Here is a 15,625-nt window from a genome sequence, read left to right on the forward strand (position 1 = left end):
AAAGATGAGTGATCTGATACGTCAGACAGTGTACTGTGGGAAAGTTGGGCCAAAAGTGTGGGACGGAGAAAATAATCAGGAGGACATTTTAGAAGGTGATGGGGAGGACTGAAAACAGCAGGCAGACGTATTGTTAATGAATCGGGGTTCGGGCACCTCAATGTCGTCCAGCAGCTCTTTCTTCCTTCGCCGAATGTTGGAAAGCTCGTCTCTCTCCTCCGGGGACAGCTCCTCAAAGACTGCAACACATCAGAAGACCATTTTCCCTTCAGACGTGCATCTTTACACACAGGCCCCTCCCCCTCCCACACACACCTGCGGGGGGATTTCTGCTGATGTCACAGCGAGACGTCAGCATACTGGAAAAGGGGGCAGAGCCACCGTACAGATTTAGCGACTCGCCGATTTGAACCAATCGTTGCGCTTTGCCGGTGAGCGCAAAACAGTTTGATTTGCTTACGTCGGTGATCGACAGCTAATTGTAGCTCCACTCATTACGGAGTTCAAGATCTCCCTTCATCTGCGGTTTCTGTTGCGTTCCGTTTTTTAAAAATTTTTTTAGAAAGCTGCAGTCCATTACAGTTGTTGTTGCTCCCGCTCGCCGTGCCGTTTATTCCCTCCCACACCGACGCCTGCCCTGATTTGAGTTCCGCCGCTTGTCTATTCAGCGCAGTGCGAGCGTAGGAATCCGGCCGCCGCCCACGGAGCCCGGCTCCCCGAGCTCCCCGATCGCGCTGCAGACAACGTGAAACTCAATAATGGCAGCCGGAAACGAACCGTGCCACAGGAGAGCGACGCCGTGTTTCATTTAAACCTCCCATTAAACTATGGAAGCCTGTGGGGGGGGGTGGGGGGTACTTAAATTAGGACTTGCCCCCCCACCCCCCCCCGGATTCAATCTTCGCCAATCCGCTCCCCTCCCCCTCTTTTAGAAACCACAGCTTGTGTCACTGCACAAACCCGTAGGAATCCCCCCCGCGCGCTGCCAAACCGAAACTTTTTCTCCGTCAAGTCAAACACGCGGCCAGGCGAGGGAACTGGGCCAGCTCAGCGCAGAACCCAAACGCACGGCTCACTCTGTTCCCTGCTCTCCCAGGGGTCTGCATCCCACCGTCGGGGATATAAAAAAATCAGGATGGTTTCAGTCACTGTACCGCCTCCACATTCATTTCCGGCCTGATTCATTTCTCTGTCCTGCAACCAAAAGAAAAAAAGCGTTTCTCTTTCACATACAGCTAACGTCAAAGCAAATATATATGGATAGTTATATTCCAGTATAGGAAATATTTTTTATAGAACTGCGTTCACCGTTGACTCAACTCCATAGTAGCCACACACACAAAAACGGGGGGGTGGGGGTGGGGGTGGGGGGTGTGACGATTCTACCTCAACGCTGCGATGCTCTCACAAAATGCACTTTGAATCGGTTAAATATTTATATCGGTCTTTAACACGGCACGCAAAGCTCCAACGAGCCGGCCGCCATTCCGAGCGGGCGAGCGATCGGGTGTCGTCACGCCGCGACGCGCCGAACACGACAGCTCATTAAGAGCGGCGTGCCGGTGGGGCCGCGAGCGCCAAGAGGGACCGGAACAATCCGTGTCAGCACCGGGCGCCGAAATATATGACAACAGCAAAACTATAAAAACACACGCACGCAAAGACCGCCTCAAAACAGGACGAGCGAATATTCCCTGGCTTCCAGCTCCAATCAGACCGGAGCAAGCCACATCAGCACTGGATACAGCAACACAGCAAAATATAAAGGCATGCAAAATACATAGTAAAATATAAAATCATGCAAACTATATGGTAAACTATAAAAGCATACTAAATACAGTTATATATAAAAGCATGCAAAATATATAGTAAGCTTGCTTAATATCCCAAATATACATAAAAGGTTGCTTAATATCCTAAGCTAGAAGACAAGCCTTGCTCCACAGTACAGCACGGTGTGTTATTTATGTTTTTAGCACCCACTGTTATATATAGCTGGATATCTATGTGGAGAAGCAGAATTCCCCTATAAGTGTATACAATGGCATTACCCAAATTGGGATTCAATATGGAAAATGAAAAAAATAATAAACATCGAAAATCTCAGACAGATTCTGACCAGAGCAGTAGGCTAGATAGGAAAGATGAGTCCACACACTATGTGTGCTCGCCAATGCAATTAATGAACCTATTAGCAGCAAAGACAAGTGATGGTGGAATTAATAATAAATTAACCGCACTGTGGAGTAAGCAAACCCGTCTTCCACATGCAAATTACAATTCAAACCTTTGACCTTCTGGTTCAAGGTCGAGCCTAATGTCAACAGCACACTGCCATGTCTGCTGTTTGCGTTTCATTCTGGGTAGGAGTGTCTGCTAATCAAATAAAATGTAATGGATGCAGTTTCTATTGAGAAGACATCAGGTGATGCTGAAATGTCAGTTATATCCACCCCCACCACCTAAGGCGTGAATACTGTCATGCTACAACAAATATGCACTTTCTGTTCATTCTGAGTCATTTTGTGCTCTGATTGGCTGGAACATCATCAGAACAAGTATCCAATTTTGGTCTGCTGCAAGCCATTTACTTGGAAGAAGCAATGTAATTTGAACAGGAATGTATGTCCCTGTTGTCATTTGTAGCCTTTGTGGGCACTGAAGAAATTATCTTTGCTTTCTTCTCATTACAGTTATCATTACATTATGTAATGGTTCTGTTACCTAACGTTTGCATTTCCTCAACATTTCACAGCACTCTGTATTGGTCATAGGGCATCTTACATGGAGGCGGCAGCACTTCAGCTGTTTATCATTTCCAATTTTGGACGCATCTAAGTCGCATTTCTTAATTGTCGAGTACACGTGTCCTTCACAAACTTGGAGAGCAGATGAGATTTTAAATTCCAGTGTTTTCTGCCGAAATAAACACAGTGATGTGCTGGGAGGGAGGGAAGCTCATTAGCAGTTTCACACCTCATTTAATGGCTTAATTTATTCTGCTCTCGTATCACTACCAAACACCCTATTTTAAAATATCTCCATTACATTCCCTCCCCTTGCAGATGTTGCTCATAGACTTTGACTGAACTGATAACATTCCTTTGCTTTACATCCATTCCATTGTGCAAAATATTTTCTTTTCCATTATCTGCTGAGCACAGACCATCATCCTGGGTACTTTTATGCAGGTTACATCTGTGTATGGCATCAGCACAATATTCACAGGTGAGATTCACATTAATATGCCCAGGACTGAGTATGCATAGGTGCGATTCAGGTTGGGATTTATACGGCTGGATTTACACAGCTGTGACTCAGGTTAAAATTTATGTGGATGATTTTTTCACAGGTGTAAATTCAGGTTAGGATTCTTGCGCAAAGGCACAAGCAACACTGACTCACCTGGGAATCAAACCTATTACTTTTAAGTCACCAGCCTGGCCCTACTGTCCCTACAGTTGACTGTATAGAGTCATAAATAATTTCTGCAAATAGGAACTGTATGAGGAGAAGCGAGGCTACTGGTATTACCAAAGATGAGCCTTCATACCTGTGATCTGAACTACAGCTCCCACAATTCACTGCAAATTGGGGTTAAACAGCTGCATCAACCTAACAGGGTTTGGTTCAATTCCATTTCAAATTTGTTTATCCAGAAAATGAATTTTAAAATATAATTTTCAATTAATTTAATTTCAATCTACTTCCTGAATCGACTGAATTCAAATGGACCTGACCCCAAACCTGGCTCTAATCGATGGGCCCGAACCAAGTGATGTCAGACGGAACTGACAGACCACACATTCCTTTGGCTGCACCATCTGCGCAGACGCTGCAGACTGTCCAGGGGCGCTGCGTTTGTGCAGACCCCTCTTGAACACAATCGATAGAACACTGACAGCATGAAAGGCTCAGCAATGAACGGTAAACATCGGTAGCTTCACATATAATGTACCTCCATGTACCATTTAAATGGTAAAAAATCATAACTGATGGTTAAGAAATATTGAGGTTGTTAGGAAGAAACAGGAATGCAAGCTTACCCATTGAGTGCAGAGAAAGCTGTCTACAAACAATGGATGATTTGCGGAATTCACTACCTTCTAAAACCTCGGCTATCATTTTATCAACAAAAAAAGCCACTATTAATTTGAATTCACAAAGCTCCCATTTGAGTAAACAGGCTCTTATTCCACATCTGTCGCCACAACCAGCACCTCACACATAAAATGGCACAATGTGCACTGCAGGTCCCCTCTGCATTAATGTGGTTCGGCCAGGAAATAAAATTCCAGGCACGTGTGCCCCTTTCCCTGAGTTAGTACCACCCGTGCTCGCTGTTCCGGATGTTTCCACCACTCTCAGTGAAAGACATTAAATTCACAGTCAGGAAAGCGGGGCCTGTATTGGCAGAGCACTATTTCAGACTCCTGCTGCTGTCTGAAGTGTTGGCCGTTAAAGCTTTGTTAGACCCTGCTAGGAGCAGCGAGCGAGGCTCGCACCTACTAATCCGCTCATTTAAGCTCAATAGGAAAATCTATTAAAAAACAAAGAAACACTTTTGTTTACGCTACACTTAGGCTACGCTGCTAAGATTTTATGCGTAATTCTATCTAAGGAGGCGGAGCATGTGTTGCTGCGAGACAATGAGAGAGGGGCTGGATCGGCTCAGGTTTCACCTGGCGATATTGTAAAACACAAACACACACATTCTCCCCCCGTTTCTAATGTGGACTCGTGTAAACACACCTGGGCCTGTGACTGTTTACGCGGTCTACAAACAGTAAACAGTCAAGACTACAACTTGCATCCAAGAAAAATATTTACATGTCTGTGGGTGGGGATGGGGGGCGGGGAAGAGGATGTAAAAATGTAAAAACGATTCTGCAAATACGACGTTCCTGAGGGCGGGGGCGGCTGAGCTGTGGTCACTTAGCCACCAGCCCTCTGGTTTCCTCTTGTCACCCATGGCAACCATCAGGGAAAATCACAGTGTTTAAAGGGAAAACATGCTAGCTGAAATATGCTACTCCAGGTTAAGCACAAATCATAGAGGTTAAGCGATTAAACTTAATCTAAACACACGCTAAAAAACACAGAAGCAGATGCACACACACAAACATACACGCACACACACATGCACGTACACACACACACACACACACAAATGCACACGCACGCATACACACACACACACACACACAGAGCACATACTATGAGGATGCTGGTGGCCATGACATGCTGGTATTCCTCTGTGTGCAACAAGCAGATTCCTTCCTCCCATAGTTCTACATTTTACTGCCGTTTCCTGATGATGGGGTCACAAGATCGCAGAACCTAAACACATTAAAACAAGCAGAGTTCCAGGATGCGCAAAGACACCGATGCTGTCGACCCCCGACTGAGAAATCAGAGAGGATGGGGACCTGGGGGAGGCTTGGGAACTACAAACAGACAAGATAAGGAACTCACCTTTATGCCCAATTAATCTTCCTGCTCAATTAGCGAGCCTTGCTAGAATAAGGAGCAACCTCATCCGTAGCTGGTGCCTTTATACCCAATTACATTTACACAGTCGCTCTACCATGGTCACTATCCCAGTACTTAGTTTTAAATCATTATATTCACAGCAAAAAAATATATACCATCAGATTTTAAGAATCTCTTGTGTAATTAAAGTTTCGCTTCAATGCCAAATACAACTGTGAGAAGGATGTTACCACCAAGGGATGATCCTTACTAAAATGAGTAATTATTTAGTTGCAGAAGCCAATTAAAAACAGGCTTGTAAGCTGTCAAAGCCAATTAAAAGCAGGCTCATTAGGGTTGCTGGGCGGCTCACCCAGCACTGTTTCAGCGCATGGATGGGTCCCGGGGTCTGGTATTGAATCCAGACTGTGCAAATTCTGATTGGGCCAACAACCATGCAGGCCAGCAGACAATTGGCTCTACCACTGCCCAGGGAAGTGGGGATTTCAGGCTCTCATTATACACCGATGACCCCAAGTCCATCTGTTACACTGCAAAAACAAGTCCGTCTTAGCAAGCGTTTTAGTCTTCTAATGACACTTCAAATCTGATTTCTTATTTCTCCTAAAAGAAAACATTATTTAGCTTAAAGCTGTTTTTTGTTTGACAAGTGAAATTGCTTCACTCCATTGGCAAAATGTCTTCCTCCGACTCACATCTGTGTGAGCCTGTACTGTGATGTAATAAGAAGCGTCACATGACATCACGTCTAAAGCAGAGGCTGTGGCAATGATAGCTGATAATGATATGATTGGGCATTCCTTAACTGGGAAGAAAAATGAGGTAAAAGCATCAACCAAAAATGATAATGACTCATTCATTGGCTATAACAGAGTCAGGGCCATTATATGTGTAAAGGTGAGTGGTCTGTCTGCGCTGTTTGTAGCCAGATTAGCCATCCTGCAGTCTCATGATGCGCTTTGACAGGACGGTAGATTTGGCGGACGGTTCGTACGGTAAGGCAGCAGCTCGGTGAGGCCGCTCATTTGAAGCCGTTAGGCTTCCGTAGAAGAATGCAGCCGTGAAATTGTGCACAGCCCCCTCTGAAGCAACTCGATTGCTCTTCTGCTGTACGGACTCTAGGCGGCAGGACAATCGGCCCCACAGCGTGCAGGGGGAAGTGCACTTCTGAATTTGAATTTGAAAGACAAAGAGCCCGGTCATAACAGAATTGCACATCAAACGCAGCAGGAAGGTCCAAGTGAATGGGGAAAAAAAACAAAGCGCACAAAGACGCACACAAACTCTCACTGACGCACACGCGCGCGCACAAATACACAAATGCGTGCGCACACATATGCGGATATACACGCGCATACACGGGCACATATACGCAATAGCTCACATCTTCAAACTTTCATACGTTCAGGATTTCAGAAATAATTCATTCTGAAATTATTTTGTCTTTTGTCTTGGCATCTGAAACTGCATGACAGTACTATATAAAAATAATATATAGTATAGTATAATATAGTAATATATATATAAATATAAAAATCCAGATGACATAAAATCCACAATTTATGGAAGACGATTTTAATGTAGGCCAAGCTTGAACGCGACAAACATTCACGCCACACTTTAAGTTTTGGATATTATAATTTGACGTATATTGACACGTATTCCGGTTCTGTAAACGGTGTGAGTAGCGCGCTACGTACCGCGGGGCTCTGTCCTCCGCCTGGGCTCCCTGTGGCGGTAAGAGCTCTGTCGAACCGGCGGCATCGCGTACATCGCGTCACTGACCAGGGTCGACGGCAGCAGCGGCAGCACTGGAATGGACCGCTCGGCTGTGCTGGTTTACACAGGACGGCAGAAAATCGCCGGTAGTCTGCTCGTTTACCGACTGTAGCTTTGCTTTGTGGGCGGGGAGTCACGGGGGGGGGTCATTGTCTTGCTAAGCTGCTCCTCTGACAGGTTCCCTACAGTCTCTTTGGCTTCACTGCATGTGTGGAGAATGACCCGCATGCCTCACGCTAACCAGGCCTTCCGGTTAAACCAGTCTCTCTCACATGCACACACACACACACACACACACATACACACACACCAGCATACACACGCACACACCCACATACACACACCAGCATACACACGCACACACACACACACACACACACACACACCAGCATACACACGCACACACCCGCATACACACACCAGCATACACACGCACACACACACACACATGCGCACACACACACCCACACACACCCGCATACACACACAAGCATACACACGCACACACACACACACACACATACACACACACCAGCATACACACGCACACACCCACATACACACACCAGCATACACACGCACACACCCACATACACACACCAGCATACACACGCACACACCCACATACACACACCAGCATACACACGCACACACACACACACACACACACACACCAGCATACACACGCACACACCCGCATACACACACCAGCATACACACGCACACACACACACACATGCGCACACACACCCACACACACCCGCATACACACACCAGCATACACACGCACACACACACACACATGCGCACGCACACACACACCCGCATACACACACAAGCATACACACGCACACACACACACACACACATGCGCACACACACACACGCACACATTCACTCCCACATTCACTCTCATGCCCACACACACATTCACTCACACACACACTCAAACCACCTTTCCCCAGTCAACTTTCATTTCTCAAGTGGATGTTAACAGCAAAGAGCTGGCTGTCAATGCCAGGCCACACACATTCACTGTCTCGTCCTCTCTCTCTCTCTCTCTCTCTCTCTCTCTCTCTCACACACACACACACACACACCTTCTCAAATCACCTTTCCCCTGTCAACTTTTATTTTGCAGGTGGGTGTTAACCTTTCATCAGACGAGAGCTGGCTGTTAATTTGGTTTCAGATCTGCCCTGGTTTCCCTGTGTGTTGGGGATGAGTTTCATCATAATGGCTTTACCCCACATTTCATAAGCATATATACTGCATTTACCCTGTTTTGTAGTCAGCTAGCCGTTTGACTGTGCAACTGAGGAAAATCATGTCTGCCTAGTCTTCCAGACGATTCAGTGAAAAAAGGGCTAAAAATTTGGCCTTCTTGGTTGATGCTGTGGAAAAGTGTATATCATTCAACAGATCTGACTACTAACACTGTAGGCTTGATCAAGGCTGTGCAACATCACTGAACTTTGTCAAGCACATTGGCCTGACAAACCGCTCGAGGGTCCCTTTTCCTTTTATATTTAACTAACACTAGACGACCTCACGGATCACCCAAACAAGCCAGCAGGCACAACACCTTACACTCGCGTTTGTGTTCTGTTCCACAGACCGTGAACAGAAAAGTCAACCGTGACGTGTTTGGTTGAACGTTCATGCGCACACCACTGTTATCGCCGAATGTCTGCAAAATGTCTGATCAAAACCCCTTCCCTGGGTTTTCACAGCTACCCACCGGCACCGTAGGCGCCTTTTAGATGTGAGATTTTCTTCTCCTTGCGTTCGCCAGGCTGGATGTCAGAGGTTTTACAGCACGCTGAGATATGCCTTTCAGCAACCTGGAAGTTCCGCCTTAACGGCTACTCTCTCCAGCGGCAGCGAGGTTTCCCATCACCGCGGCTCGACTCGGGGAACTTCCATCCCGAAACGCGAATCCCGCTAAGCTCGCATCGCGGGAGAGCCGTGTCTCCATAATGAGCCGCGACTCCTCGTTCCGTAAGGAGCGGGATCGTGAAAAAGGAACCCGCGGTAGACATGAAAGAGGACGACAACAAAAAAAAACATGCAAAAGCAAACAAATGTAAAACAACAAAAACCAAAAAAATAATGTCCGTGTACGTGCGCTTCTTTTGAATGTGGAAACAACGTTCATGAGGGGGTGTCTCTGGGCCCACAGATCTGTGAAAAGCATTAGACTGGGAGAGCCCGTATTTGGTTTCTTTTCTTTGTTGCCTTCCAAAAAAATCAGTCCAGACTTTGTCTCAGGAATAACAATCCATCAGCTCCAGCCCAGCGATTGAGCCCAAATGGCTTCCACAGTTTCCACACATTGCCTCCCACCTGAGGTGAATGAATGTTCATTTCGCGACTGGAACTGCAGATGGCTCGTGACCGCGCATGCTTCCTGTTTACAGGGGGCGACTGTGACACAAATACTGAAACAGGTTTCAGAGCCAGTAATGCATGCGGCCGGACGTGAAAAACTAAGGAAAATAGGGCAATAAGTCAAAAACGTCTGGCAAGATTTTCAAATAAGATTTATTTGACATACATTTAGAAGGCATAACCACAGGCCACAAACACTGAAGTATCGCTGTTATGGAAGTTGTATCACAAATCTTTCCATACACTTCCATAAGAGTTACAGCAGTCAGATTTGAACTTCAGAAAATGCTGCATCAAACTCCAGACTTAACTGACTTTTTTGCGCATCATGCAACTCTGGACGACCTAGAGCGCATATGTGTCCAAAATCCTCCCTGCATTTCCTGTATGCTCCTTTGAAATTGGGGGTGGGTTAGGGACAGGATGAAAAGCAACATGCCTGCAGCGTGTAAGCATTATAGACAGTTTCTCCCTCTCTCCACTTTCAAGCTGCAAGCCATAGGGTTTCAGCTCTGAAAATGGAACAAACTCGTAACTTTCAAATCCATATTAGAAAATGACTGGAAACAGACCAGTCTGGGAATTTACAACCCCACTGCATGATACCGGCACGGATTGAAATCATCCCAGCTAGCATGAAGGCATTGCTGTGGTCTTCACACAACCCCCTTTTTGAAAGAATATGGGTTCTAGCTCATGGGGGTCTGCATTGGCCACCTGATCACCCGACCAGCTGTATCTGATTGACTACGACACAATCTCTTGCATTCCGTACCTACTGTGACTCCCTAAAGAGAACGGACATCTTAGTTGATCAACCTGGTTCAATAAAGTTCAATACCAAATAAAATCCCCAGCCCGCCCAGTCAAAACACCTTAAAACCGGAGATAAATCAGCAGAGGAGGAAGAGCAGGGGCCACACAGGGGGCAGGAAGTGGGAGATTAATAAGGCCCCTGACTGAGATGGAGACGGGCCCCTGGCTTGACGTGACTCTCTCAGGAAACGAGTTTAGTGTCTCAGCCCAGCTCTCTGAAGGGGCAGGGGGGCGGAGCTTAACACTGGCAAAACAAACAGAGAAGCGGTGTTTACCTTGGACCCTCCGGGGCCCCGACCCATCCCCACATCTGGAGAGGAGCGGGACAGGCACAGCTGGCCTCCGCGGCGAGGGTCTTGCACACGGGACAGGGAGAACATATCTAGGAGGGGGGCTGTAAGGAAACCCGCCCCGGTTTTCTTTCTCTGCGGACGTGACAATTTTGTGGACTGATTTTCGCGCCTTCCATGCCACCGTACGGGCGGCCTGACCCGCCCTGTTTGTTTCTACACTCCTCGTGTTCTGACGTTTGGGCACCAGGGGGAGCTGTGAATTTTGCAGAAAAGGTTCAAATATTTTTATAGAGCTTCCTGCCTGCAAACCTCCACTGGCCAAAGCCCCCTCTGTCATATGTGCTTATCCTGTAAGTCTGTAACAAAACAGCGGGTAACTTGTAAATTCTCAAAATGAAGTCGCTAATGTTATTTCCTGAGGTCACCCCAGCCCACATCATTGTAATTTATAGGTATCAGTGTGAAACTCACAAGGGCAAACCCATTGCCAGGTGTCATGACCTTTGCACACAATGACACCTACTGATATTGAACATGTGTATTACGCAGAAAGACAGATTACTTTGAACGAATTACTAATTTATTGATTTATGGATGATGCTCAAAAGAGAAACATCCAAACAAGAACAGTGACTGACTGATGGTGCACAAAAAGGACGCGTGTTGAACAGGAACGCTGATTGATTTATTGGTCGGTCGGTTGACTGATTGATTGGCTGACTCGCTGACTGGCTGCCTGAGTGAGTTTTGGGAGGGACGGTGCCAGTTCTCTGATGTGTAACTTGGCCAGACGGCCCAGCAGCCCGGTCTTTCCCCCGCTGCGTCTCGAGGTTTGGCGCCGGCACCGTCGCTGCTGAACAGGCGCCAGAGCGCCGAATGGGCGAGCCAAAATGTGTATCCGTCTCTCTCTCCGGATCGCAGCGCCACCACAGGCCTGGCAAACTCTCACACAGGCCCTCTTTAGTGCAGCCTCCTGCAGGCCTGCCACCGAGTCACGTGGAGGATCTTCAGAGACCCTGCTTACGACAGACAGGACAGCAGGGCTCCATATGGGCCACGGCTATCGCATTACTGCCGTCCCGTTGACCTGAACCGAAACTGAAAATGTCCTGCAGCCGAAAGCCGCCTTCCTATTGGTCCACGCCTGGCAGTGACACGGCAGCTCCGCCCAACGTTGGCTGCTCCACCCACCACTCCTGCTCCCGGTGGGCGGTTGCTCAGAGGCATCATTTAAAAACGCAGTTTTTGCGGAAACTGGTTAAGCAGGGCAGACGAGCTGTCACTCAACACCGGTGACGTGTAGCCTACATTATGAACATTTAAACATTTGCAGCACAACATATGGAGGCAAAAAACCAAAGACCAACACGCATCAGGCGAGCCATTTCCAGCCACTGTGTTTACAAGACCCTCTTTTGGCTTCTTGTCTGTGCTTTTAGGTGACAGAGAATGAATCCTAAAGCATCAGGTCTGAGGGGGGGGAGAGTTACTTTAATGCCAGTGAGCACAGGGAGTTCCTCACAGCTTAAAACCCACCAGTGCAAACGGGCGACACCCCAGCACCCAAAAATCCTCTCAAGCAGGTCCGTGGACACACGATGAGAGAGGAACCCAGCAGCAGCGCTGCGGGGGGGTGGGGGGGGGGGTGGTGAACCGCGGCAGACGGGCTGTGGTTTGGGCTAACCCGTCCTCACGCGCAGACAGAGAGTCTTGGACTGGATGTAGCTCACTTTGCGTGCAGGCGATGGAGGAATGGGGGAGTGTGGGGATCTCTGTGTGTGAGTGCGTGTGTGCGGGGGGGGGTTTGGAGGTTCCTGCCAAACGCCCAAGGCAGTGCAGGTGGGATGAGTTTTTCCAGATTTTCCTTTTTCGGGACACTTAACTACAGAACTCGGTGACGCTCATGGAGGGGAATACTGCTTGCTCCAAGGCACTCACGCGATGTTTTTTTAAGAGTCCAAATAAACCACTGCTTTTTTGGAGTTTTTTTAAACAGTGATGTCTCTCAAGATGGTGGCGTTACTGCATGCAAATGAGGACGCGCAAATGTGACGTGGCGTGAGGTATAAACCAGCTGCTCATTCCCATTCCTGCTTCATCGTTTGTAACTAAACATACCAGCATTACACTTCCCCCGTTCAGTCACCAACAAAGCTCAGAGGTGGGGGGGCAGACGGCATGGGGGCAGAAGCGGTCAGCAGGAGTTCCTGTACAATAATCAGGAGTTTACTTACAAAACAAAGCATATCCTCCTAAGACCCGGCAATTAATTTATGTCCCCCGTAGAGGACATGAGTCTCTGGTCTTAATCTCAAGTGCCATACATTCTACCATGGCGAAACCTACACTACAAGGCATGTCCAATAAAAATAAATACATATTTTTAAAAACATTTTCACTGTTTCTGTCACCTAAGACACAAACAGGAGGGTCTCAGGAGGATATCAGGAAACAGCCGTGTAAAAGGTCATTATGCAGTCATGGTGATACCCCACTTTGATGTATCAGCATTAAACCACTCAGAGCGGGCATTAATATTCATATCCTTTCACACAGGAGGCTGCTAGTCCTCTGGGAGAGTGACACGTGTTTACAGCTCCGATGAGTAGGGGGGCAGGGATTGTGATGTCATAATCCCTCGCCTGTGGCCCAATCCCCCTCTTTTGCTGCCTCCCGCCTCGCCCAGCCCCCACAAGGGGCCTACAGCACCCTGTAATCCCCCGGCGTGTGCCCCCCCCCCCCTCTGTGATTAAGCCCAATCTGATCAGAGGAGATGCACACAGCTGTAGAGCCCTCCAGCGCTAACCTACTTTTCCCGCTATACCACGCTCCTCGCCGTCACTGCAGAATCCACCCAACGGTTCCACAAACCCACACATGGATCGGCGCAGCCGTATTGTGTGCCCCTCTACTGCACTGTGGGCCTCACTGAACCACAGGCCTACCTGCACCACAGGCCTTTACCGCATCATGGGCCACATTGCACCATGGGCCTCACTGCACCACGGGCCTCACTGCACCACAGGCCTCACCACACTGCTTCAGATGTTAAGCAAGCCAGCAGCATGCAGCTGCAGTCAGGGAGCTGGGATCATAACGAGAAGCTTACACGGCCTTAATATCTTCATTAATACAACAACACATTTATTTATATGGTGCCTCCTCATCAGACTCAAAGTGCAGAAACAATACACATCAGACATTTGTAGAACCAGAAAGGCAATCATTTACAAACAGAGGGACACAATAAGACCACAGATGCGACAAACTGATATAACATACAGTTTAACAGCCTGGCGAAAAAGACGGTTTTCAACCTATAAGCTTTCAAAATTGGGCACAGAGGGACAGGATTATGGGAAAGCTGGTATGGAGATCCAATGGGGAGGCAGAGCCGGGTGGTTGCGGGTTCTAGCCGCACGGCAGTAGAAGCTCAGGTTTAGGAGCCCAGGAGTGAATGAGCTGCAGTGATCTCCCATCTGCGGTCCCTCACTCTTAAAACCCCACCCCTCCAACCCCCGTGCTTCCGCACCACTAAACCTCTCATAAAATAACCTTGAACTTTGGGGAGAAAAACAGGATGGAAGGTGGGCTTGTTTTGGGGCTATTTTTGTGTGACCCAGAGCTGTAGAGAGACACAGTCCCAAGTCCCTTACAGAGGAGGTAATGACAGTTCCATCCCCCCTGCCTCCCAAAACTCTCTAAAACACTGGAGCCTTCAATGCGACCCAGGCGAACACATGCATGAGCCGTAATACGTACAGTACGACAGGCCGGGCCCTTGGGTAAGCAGGACATTAATAATTAAACCTGTGTGACATTTCGTGCAACAGCACAGTATAGCAGAATCCAGAGGACTATAAATAAATTAATTCCATCGGGAGAAGTGCATGACTGCGGCACTGGTGCAGTGAGTCTCTATCATAACCTAATTCACTTAGGAATTGATTATGAGTGCTTATTATGGGAGAACAAGCATTCTGTGCAATGATGCTTGGGTAATGTAGTTCATTAAACATGCCAGAGTTAACGGGTACACATTTTTAAAATGGCACCGTTCGCCTGTCAGATTGGCACTGAGCACCACTGTGGATATAGACTTGACCCCGGGACATGTTGTCTTCAGAAAAAAAGAGCACCATCATCCACTCTAATGATGGTTTGGCTTCACCACATGAGCACACCAATGGAAAACAGGCCGAAGGGATATTGCACGTTGCCAGGGAGAACATCCTTGGAACAGGGATGCATCTTTTTCCTGTGTCTCTCCCCACAGGCCGAACAATCAGCATTCTCTCTGACGTAAACCCCAACCCTGCACTTCTCTTCACTTTCCGAAAAACAAAAAAAACCTTGAACTTCAGGGTGAGAAAAAGGACGCAGGAGGGCGGGGTTATTTTTGTTATGTGACCCACAGCTATAGAAAGAGACACAGTCCCGTGTCCCTGACAGAGGAGGGACATAACCCCCCTCGAAACTAACCACCCTGCTTCCCCCAATTCCGCAAAACCCCTTCAACGTGAGCCTGTCTCAGGTCACCTGATCCTCGGAACCTTCTAGACCGCTTATGACCTCCGCGTCCCGGTTCATCTTCTCGGGTGCTTTTCCCTTTTCCTTCCTGTACCTGTGCACTGCCAGCCACTGCTCTTTCGGCTGTGTTCCTCTGCTAGGCTCCGCCCCCAGGCCCCGCCCCCAGACTCCGCCCCCATCGGCCCCCTCACGCTCCGCGCGTTTTCACACGGGCGCAAACCCGCTGCCGTGACGACAGCATTAGCATCGTTTCCCGCTCCTTCCCGCCTGTGAGGCTCCGAGCGTAGCGCAAGGCTAGCCCTGCCCCTTCAGCCGCTGATGCT

The 15,625-nt window shown here is 48.1% G+C and overlaps 1 protein-coding gene across 3 annotated transcripts in view; it reads right to left on the bottom strand.

The window, feature by feature from the left end:
* Nucleotides 1-15,625, bottom strand: part of LOC118217303 (cytohesin-3-like) — a 35,570-nt gene that overhangs the window by 14,049 nt on the left and 5,896 nt on the right. Inside the window, exons 1-2 of one of the 3 annotated variants that reach the window (XM_035399197.1) lie at nucleotides 7,194-7,396; nucleotides 157-239 (exon numbers count right to left, since the gene is read on the bottom strand). In XM_035399197.1, coding sequence (XP_035255088.1) covers nucleotides 157-239; nucleotides 7,194-7,266 — 156 coding nt within the window. In that variant the 5' untranslated portion in view covers nucleotides 7,267-7,396. Of the gene's footprint in view, nucleotides 1-156; nucleotides 240-5,217; nucleotides 5,356-7,193; nucleotides 7,397-15,625 lie in introns of those variants that run through there. The other 2 variants (XM_035399198.1, XM_035399199.1) reach the window with 2 other exon arrangements.

The sequence above is a fragment of the Anguilla anguilla genome, chromosome 17 (genome assembly GCF_013347855.1).
Source record: "Anguilla anguilla isolate fAngAng1 chromosome 17, fAngAng1.pri, whole genome shotgun sequence".
NCBI lineage: Eukaryota > Metazoa > Chordata > Actinopteri > Anguilliformes > Anguillidae > Anguilla > Anguilla anguilla.